This window comes from Oryx dammah, unplaced genomic scaffold (assembly GCF_014754425.2).
Source record: "Oryx dammah isolate SB20612 unplaced genomic scaffold, SCBI_Odam_1.1 HiC_scaffold_24, whole genome shotgun sequence".
Lineage (NCBI taxonomy): Eukaryota > Metazoa > Chordata > Mammalia > Artiodactyla > Bovidae > Oryx > Oryx dammah.
In genome coordinates this window covers 84791381-84800041 of record NW_024070208.1, presented here as the reverse complement: position 1 = coordinate 84800041, position 8661 = coordinate 84791381, and the positions used below count along the sequence as shown (strand labels likewise).

General features: G+C 60.0%; 1 protein-coding gene across 1 annotated transcript in view; it reads right to left on the bottom strand.

Moving 5' to 3' along the window:
* Positions 1–2452: 2452 nt before the first annotated feature.
* Positions 2453–8661, bottom strand: part of CUL4A (cullin 4A) — a 16874-nt gene continuing 10665 nt past the window's right edge. Inside the window, exons 14-17 of the mRNA XM_040267483.1 lie at positions 7299–7412; positions 6598–6876; positions 4602–4754; positions 2453–3862 (exon numbers count right to left, since the gene is read on the bottom strand). Coding sequence (XP_040123417.1) covers positions 3767–3862; positions 4602–4754; positions 6598–6876; positions 7299–7412 — 642 coding nt within the window. The 3' untranslated portion in view covers positions 2453–3766. The remainder of the gene's footprint in view (positions 3863–4601; positions 4755–6597; positions 6877–7298; positions 7413–8661) is intronic.

Genomic DNA, 8661 nt, shown 5'->3' with positions numbered 1-8661 from the left:
TCTTACAGAAAGTGAGAGCAGGACGGCAGAGGGGAAGGTGCCCTGCAGGATATGAGTCAGGAGTCTTCACTGAGTCCTGTCGGCACAAAGGAAAACAAGCCCCGCTGCAGTCTTGTGAAACAGAGAAACGCGGGACAGGATTTCAAAAGTTCTGTGGGAAAAAGCCCAGGTTACACAACGCAGCCAACCTCAGAGCTGGAGGCCAGCAGGCCGGGGAGCCAGGCCTTCGAGTGCTGAGGGTCAGGGCTTCAGCGGGAGCTTCACATGCAGCCCGCTCTCAGGCACAAGTGCAGCAGGCCAGCAACCAGAGGAGCAGTGATTCAGGATGCCGTCCTCTCGTGCCTTCCAGCGGATGAAGCCCTGTAAGGGCCACCTCAGCATAACGAACCAGGAAGATGAGGGGAAGGCAGGCTGGGGTTCCGGGAGGGGGACCCCAGCCGAGGAGGGAGGGTCGCATGGAGTTCTGAGGAAAAGGTCTTTAAGAAGGAGCTAGGTTTGTGCAGATCGTTTAATAAGAAAATTGCTGATCACAGTGATAAGACAAAGTTTTGTGGGGTTTGTTGTTGTTGTTGTTAAAAACAGCATTAAAAATTGCTGTATTTTTACTTTAAAACGTCCAGGGAAGACAAAAAGCTAGACGACAGTCTGAATAGAAAGCAAGTTAACACGTGACAAGAACTTTGCGTGTCTGCCGGTGTCTGGGAGGAGAGGGCCCACTCGCCTCTGTGCCGAGCCTCAGCTGTCCCGAGTCAGAACAGCACTTCACTCCTGGGCTCCAGGGGGGTTAACAGGTCACAGAGGCCGTCTGCGTGTTTGCAGCTTTCAGACCAGACATGCAGTCTATTATATATACACAGTCTGACAAGAGCTGTTGGAAGCTGGAAGGGAGGAATCATGGGGAACAGCGTGAGCCTTCATTTCTTCATTTTCGGAGCAGACGTTCTTGAGAAACAGTAAGTCCGTGAGCCAAGATGGAGGTTTGTATGACTCACGATAAAGATTCCTGTGCAGCAAGCAGGGATGACACAGCTGGCTGGGTTGGGGGCCCTGGGCTCCCTGGGGTGGGCCGGCCCGCGCCTCCCAGTGCAGGGTGTGGCTGGTGGGCTCATTCTGTTTTTCTCAACAATTCGTGATTAATTTTATTTACGGACGTTGTTTTGACAAACAAATGCAGGGGGTATGAAAGGGTGTGCAGTCAACAGGTTCCCTTGGCTTTGCAAGTCCACTGTGGGGTGCAGCCGCTGCCACACACGCGTGACTGCACACGTGCACACACGCACACACGCAAGTGCAGGGGTGCTCTGCCCACTCCACGGCCCTCCCGTCACACCCGCTCCGTCACGTCTGGACCCTGTCCAGGGGACACGGCACCACACTCCTCTGCGTCCTGTCAAAGGACATTCAGGACTTTTTTCTGAACGTGCTGTTCCAGCATCAGAACTGCCTCCCCCAAGTGTCCGGGCGTCGCGGGGACGTGGATTTTGGTGGGTCAGAGACACGGGCATCCGGGAACACTATGCTGGTCGGTTTCCCGGAGCGACCATCACCCTGGGGGCTGCGGGCCAAGCACCGGCGTCCAGGGGCAGCTCTCTCACTTGGTGGTCCTCCTCCCGACCTGTCCGGCCCGTCCGGTCCGGTCTCCAGCTCTGACCCCATTTCAGCTCCCACTCCAGACCAGCCCCTGCGCACCTGCACCCCAGGAGCACCCCCCAGACCAGCCCCTGCATGCCCTGCACCCTCCAGGAGCACCCGCCTCCCAGCCCCTCCTGGTTCACCATCACACTGGGCTGGCTTGTAGTTCTGTGCACACCAAAATATTCAGCACTGCTTATTTTTACTGTCAGATTTGCCAGTTTTTACTTGAAAGCTTTTCCCCATGTAGATTTTTAAGAATGCCATTTACCTTTGTTTCTTAAAAGAGGAATCTTATAAGTCATTAGACTTTTTTCCACTCCAAATAAGACGCACCTCGAATTTTCTTATTCCATATCCAGTTTCTTTCCTGCTGTAACTTGGGAATGACCGTGTGTTTTTAAAGGGGCTGTCTTTTTTAAAAAGCACTATTTGGCTGCCTGGGGTCCCCATTCCGGCATGGGAACTCTGCTGCGGCATGCACGCTCTGGTTCTGAGCAGGGACTGAACCGGCCCCCTGCTTTGGGAGTCTCAGCCTCTGGGCCCCACCGGGACGTCCCACCATGTCTGTTTTAGAGGGGACACCTTCCTTCGAGCCCAGGGGGTTTTCTGCCTGCCTTTCCCTTCTCAGTCGTTTCCTCCCGTGCGTTTCACCTCACTGGCCTTTAAGTACAGGAAGACAGGACCAGACGCGGGGCACCGCGCGGGCGAGACTGAGCTCGGGCGGAGGCGCCGGGCGCCGCGTCACTGTGCTGGAGGGGCTTTAGGGGCTGAGGGGCAGGGAGCAACATGCCAGGTGTGTACCACAGCTTTAGTAATGTGATTTTAAGGCCAACTGAAACTGCTTTTATTCAGAGTAAGTCTACATTAAATTACAGTATCAACAATTGAGAGACATCGAACTTAAAAGTCTAAGAAGCAGAAGCTACTGGTCTCTGACGGACCATGTGTGATGACCTCACAACTGAAACTTTACAAAGAGGGAAAGAGGACAGGGAAGAGTGAGGGTTTTCATCTGGAAACCCATGAGGTGCCACATTTTAAACACGCATGTTTCAAAAAGGGAGAATCTTTTAATAATTTAGCACAAAAATCAAATTATATAAACTTGGTATATTCCAGAAAATATTGCTTTCAACACTTACACCATGATCAAAATTCCTTTGGTAGCTTTTAATCAAAACGAAACATGCTATTATGTAAAATATAAAGTACTTTTAAATGTTCTCACAAAAGTATCTTTGTGTGGTTCCCAGAGGAACCAGCGTCCGCGGCGTGGCTCCGCGACGCACGCGCGTGACGGCAGGGCCCACGGGGCCACCTCTGCGCCACGTCGGTCTCCTCAAGGTGCTGACGTGGTCACACGGAGGACAGCCGCCGCCCAGGGCCGCAAAAGCAGAACCAGACTTGACTGTCGCCATCGTACAAACACGCGGTTAGAAAAAGTAAAACAGCAGTCGCCCCCGGGCCGAGAACAGGGGCTGCCAGGCGCAGCCTTAGGGCGGCAGACACACAGCGCTCCCGCTAAACCTCACAGGGAAAGTTCGCAAGCAGCGCGGCAGAAATGAAACGGAGACAGGGACGGGCTCGCGGCGCCACACCCGCCAGAGCGACCTCCTCTCCACGAAGCGGAGGCCTCGCGAGGAGCCTCGTCCGGAAACCAGGCCTCAGGCTAAAACCTGGTGCCAAGGACCGAACGGAAGCTGCTACGCAGGCTGCGGGATTCGTCAGCGGGGACGGGGCGGCTCCCCCTCCGGTCACCAGTCAGCGCCCGCTGCTCTGCGCCTAAGAGCCTGTCGGGAGCGCACAGTGGTCCTGCAGCGACGGCAAGCAGCACGGAGGCTCTCACACCCGCACACACGCACAGCCACACAAAGGACATCGGCTTCTGGCACAAGAACGCTGCTTACAAAGGAGACTGCCCGCCCGCCCGGCCTCAGCCACTCGCGGAGCCCTGGGGCTCCTCAGACGCCTAAAGGAGCAGGAGGAAGCACGGGGGGAGGACACAGCCACCTGCGAGCCCCGGAGCCCAGAAAGTGGCCCAAGGACCGCCCTCTCCCAGCATCCCCGAGCGGCCGCGCGGCGCGGGCTCTCCCTGCAGGGGCGTCCTGTGCGGCGCGGGCGCGGGCGGGCCTCAGGCCACGTAGTGGTACTGGTTGGGGCTGTCCTTGTCCCTCTCCATGTAGTCCCTGTCTATGAGAGACTCGATCCGCTTCTTCAGATCTCCAGGCTGCAAGAGAAGAACAGGGGCCCCAGGCACAGGGCACCCAGCTCAGCCTGAGCGCGTGGGTCGGGGCACACACGGACCAGAAGCGCACGACGGGAGCACTCGGACGAAGCTCCCGGCTCCAGAGACAACGCCAACACCGCGCGCGAGCCAGCGTCTCCCGAGCAGGCAGCTGTGGGGCCCCTCAGCCTGCAGAGCGTCCCGTGAGGAGACTGCGCCTCACACTGTGCTCTCGTCACTGGGGGGCACCACGCTCACCCCGGTGCACGCTGTCCCCCTGCGAGGAGGGGAGGCCCGGCCCTCAGGGGGCAGCGCTCCGCCCTGACAGCTGCAGGCCTCGCCCTGCGGCCTCTGCGGAATGGCCGGGTCTCCTGGGCCGGGGGCCCCAGCCCCTCCCACTCGCCCTGGGCCTGCGGAACCTGGGGGAACACACGGCCCCGCCGGCCCGTCCAGCGCCCGTCCACCCGAGCTGGACGCCACAGTCCCAGAGGACCTCCTAGACGCCCGCCGGGAGCGCTCAGGCGCCGGCACTGGGGACACTCCTGAGGCAGAGCGCCTGGGGCCGGGGCCACGGCGGGAGGGGCGCCGCTCGCTCTCCGCACTCAGAGGGAGGTCTCTGCGGCGAGCGGCCAGCGGCCAGCGGCGGCGCGGGACAGACGGCCGACTCGAGAGGCCGTGAGACCGGACACGCCGTGCCAAGGGTGTGCAAACGCGGAGACTCAGCAAGCTGATGCCCGCCTACCTTGACTGGGAACTTGAGCTGATTGTACAGCTCGGAGACGAGCAGGTTGTGGCCCAGCGTCTTCCTCATCTTCATGATTCTGACGATGGCGGCGTCGATCTGGTACTGGCGGTCCTGGAACACGCGCTCCGTGGTGCTGACCTGCTCCTCCACCTGCGGGAGAGGGCCCGCCGCCTGTCAGCGCCGGCGCCGCCTCTGTGGGGGCTGCTGAGCTCCGGGCGGAAGGCATGCCAGACTGCGGGAGCCCCTGTTCTGTTCTGCGGCTCTGTCCAGTGAAACCACTGAACTTCAGCAACAAAATCAGTGAATTTGCAGGAACAGTGACACCAATTGAAATGCTTTGGGTGCTGGCTTTGAAACAGAACTTAAAAAACAGGAACGAGAAACTGCCCGGGAACATGTGACCCCAATTTCTAACAAGAGGCTGTGAGAGAGCACACTCACACTCTGAAACAGGGAGGGCGGCTGGAGTGCTTTCTCGATGCTAAGATAACCTCTAGCTGCTCAGAGAGAGATTTCAGGGGAAACTGAAACGTACAGGCTACTAGAGCAACAGCAGTGAGTGTTCTTTAACATGCGGGTCAGAGGAAGGTCTTCCTCAGGCCGACCCTCAAGTCAGAAACTGCAGAGGAACAGACTGGAGCTCCCACTGTGGAAGAACCCTACTCACGTGGGAAGGACCCTCTCAGAACAACAGAACCACGCGCCGCCAGCCCCCGCGGTGACAGGGCACTCCCTATGAGTCAGGGGTGGGTGTTACAATAAAGCTGCCAGGGACTCGAGACCGAGCAGTTACTTAAAACGACGAGAAAGCGCCAGCAGTGACCCACGCAAGAGCAGGGGCTGGGACCGGTGAAGCGCTGAGTCTGGCGCGCGCTCATGTCAGCAGAGCTCACGTCCTCTGACCGGTGAGTCCAGGGTGAGGAGCTGAGACTCGAGACAGCCAAGCCAGGAACCGAGAGCGTGAGTGCGGCTAGGCAGGGCACCTCAGCCGAAGGAAAGGCCAGGCCTGAGGCACTGCCAGGCTCTGCACAGGGGCTCCAAGCCCTTGGATTCAAGTCACACGACGTGCGACTCTGCACACGTAAGATCCAAGTCCTGGCCTGGGAAGAGGCCCAGCTTAAACCTGTGCCTGTAAATGTCACGGGCTCGATCCCAAGAAGACAAGTTTACGCGTGTGCAGCAGAGGAAAAAGTTGCCAGCTCCAGGAGAGCCCAGCTGTGGAGCACAGAGGTGACAGGCAGGCTGCCGAGGAAGGATGGCCCGAGCACCCACCACCCCCTCGGCCTTCCCCGTAGCTCAGTCGTGAGGAAGCTGGAGCAAGGCTGAGGGCACCCCGTGACAGGCATCTCAAGTCACCCACAGAATCTCCACACCAGCCCAAACAGCACCCAAAAATAAGACACGAAGAACACTTCGCTCCATGTGCTCTGAATCTGCTCCCCACTGGGCAGCACGGAGCGCCCCGGGGGGCAGCACCCCCGGCCTGCTGCAGCTGTGGAAGCGGCTGTGAGGCCCATGCAGTCAGAGCTGGCGCTCCCTCTGGATGGAGCGGCTTCCCGACAAGGCCATGGTGCCCGTCTGCTGGACTACAGCCCTGAGCTGCAAGGGCTCCTGCGGCAGGGTGCCCGAGGGCAGCGGCCTGGACCCGTGGCCCTGGGGAGCCTGATCAAAGGCACAGACGCTCGGCCTGAACATGGAGCCCAGCGGCGAGGCTGAGACAATGGCAGGGGGTGGGCACAGCTGTTAGGACAGGTCACCAGGTTTGGAATGAGGCACTCCCTACGTGGACAGAAGGTGGGCTACAAAGACCTCACTAGGACATCTTTGTGTTCACAGGAAGCTAGCTGTTAGATGCGTGTCCTGCTGAGTTTCACTCCTGAGCACAGAAGCAGTAACAGCATCTCACAGACACAAGTGTGCAATGAGGGTCGAGAAGCTCCTACAGACCTATGGTCCCCTGTGAGCGGGGAAAGCGGAGGAAGCGGATACGTACTGTCTCCTTCATCTGAATCTGGTTGATCTTTATGCGAAAGAGCTTGTGCTTGAACTCTGCGTTGAAGAGGAACTTGTCTCCATCTTCCACTTCCTTCCCTTTGGGGCTCTTGAGGAGGACGCGTGCTTTGCCGCAGGCCAGGGACTGCAGCGTCCTCCGCAGCTCACTGTCCTCGATGCCCGTGGCCAGCCTGATGTCCTCGAAGCTGAAGCCGTCCCCCTCGTTGAACATGAGCAGCACCAGCGTCTGGAACAGGGACACCTGGAACTCCTTCTTCCCCTGCAAGAGCAGGAGCCACACGAGTGGGTCTGCAGCCTGTGGAGGCCGGGCGGGCCCGCACGCAGCGCGCCGCGACGGCACTGACCAGTCAGCACGAGAGGAGATGCCCTGACGAGCCTGCGCGCAGTGTGCTGAGACAGTACTGACTAGTCACCAGGAGAGGAGACGCCCTGACGAGCCTGCGTGCGGGTGTGCTGAGACACTCCTAACTAGACATCAGGTGAGAATACATCATTAATTTTATTGATTAGAATATTGGCCCTTCGACCACTGCATTTTACTGACTTTGAAAAGCCCGTGTTGAGTTACACTGAATAATCCCTTCCTTTCTTTCTTAGCTACCAAAGTCTAACGGCAATTTAAAACCATTCTTTTCATGAATGTGCTTCAAAAACATAAAAAGTGGCAGGCACAGGACTTGCCTCCTTGAACTCGGCTTTCAGCACCGCGTGGCCCAGCGTCGTCTGCCACTGAAGCTTCCGCCCACTGTGCTTCCCCAGATAGAACGTCTTGAACACTTCCTGTAGCTTGATCATCTGTCAGCAAAGGAGGACGAGAGTGACTACGCTGAGCACGCTTACCCTGTCACTACCAGCGGCTCAGTGTCCCGAGTTCCTAAGCCACTGCTGGGCCGAATGAGGCCTGCTCCGTGTCCCGACAGCGGCCCACCCGCACGCGGCCCCGTGCTGCCGTCATTTCAACAACTCCTTCCAGGGGCGGTGGGGCCTGCACCCCCTCCCGAGCCCCGCAGGCTCCCTCGGCCCCCACCCACCCCCCGCAGCCTCTGTGCCCAGGAGCGCCCGTGGTCCGCCTGGTCAGAGCCCGTGCTCTTGCCCGGCTGCGTCCGGTGGACGACCCTCGCTGCACTCCTCCTCTCCCAGGGGAGGCCCTGGGACTCTGGCCCGTCCCTGCCATCCCTCCATGCCTGGCCAGTCCTGCAGTGCCCACATGCGTGCGCATGCACGCCTCCCCCTGGGGGGAGAGGGGGAGACGAGTGCCAACCGGCAGGCACAGACGGGGCGTGGAGGTTTTCCAGGAGAGTGTCAGCTTGCAGGGTCACACCAGCCCTGGGAGTGAGAGCGCGCCGGGCGGAGTGTGGGGAGGGGTGCAGAGCCATCCCATCGCGTGGGGAGATGTGGGAGGGGGGCGCTGAGCCTGGGACAGGTGACAGACCCGGGGTGGGAGGACTGGAGACACAGGCTGGAGGCCAAGAGGGACGGAGCTGGGGCTTCCAGGGAACACGTGCATTCCGGGTACAGGCAAGAGGAAAAGGAGGAGAGGACGAGACAGAGACTAAACGCGGGACTCCAGGAGACTCTGCCCTGGGAACAGGAAGGGTGGGCCCGGGGTCTGCCCGGGCGCCGGGCCCTGGGCCCAGCTGTCCCCGCCGGAGGCCCTGGGCCCACGCCAGCAGGCACGCCCCATCCCCCTCGAAGGGCCCGTCTCAGCCACACACACGCCGTCCCTGCTCTCTCAGGCCCCGGCTCTGGTACGTCAGGTGGGAGCATCAGCCAGCCCAGGAGGCCCGAGGCTCCCACACAGGAGCTTTTTAAACCAGCGCCTCCGTGACAGGCAGCCGGCAGGGACAGACAAGGAGCGGCCGCTGTGAATGCTGCTCCCAGAGCAGGCGCGAGCGGTTAGGGCTCGGCGGGCGAGCCTGCCTCACTCCCCGCGGATGCTGCTCCCAGAGCAGGCGCGGGCGGTCAGGGCTCAGCGGGCGGGCCTGCCTCACTCCCCGCGGATGCTGCTCCCAGAGCAGGCACGGGCGGTCAGGGCTCCGCGGGC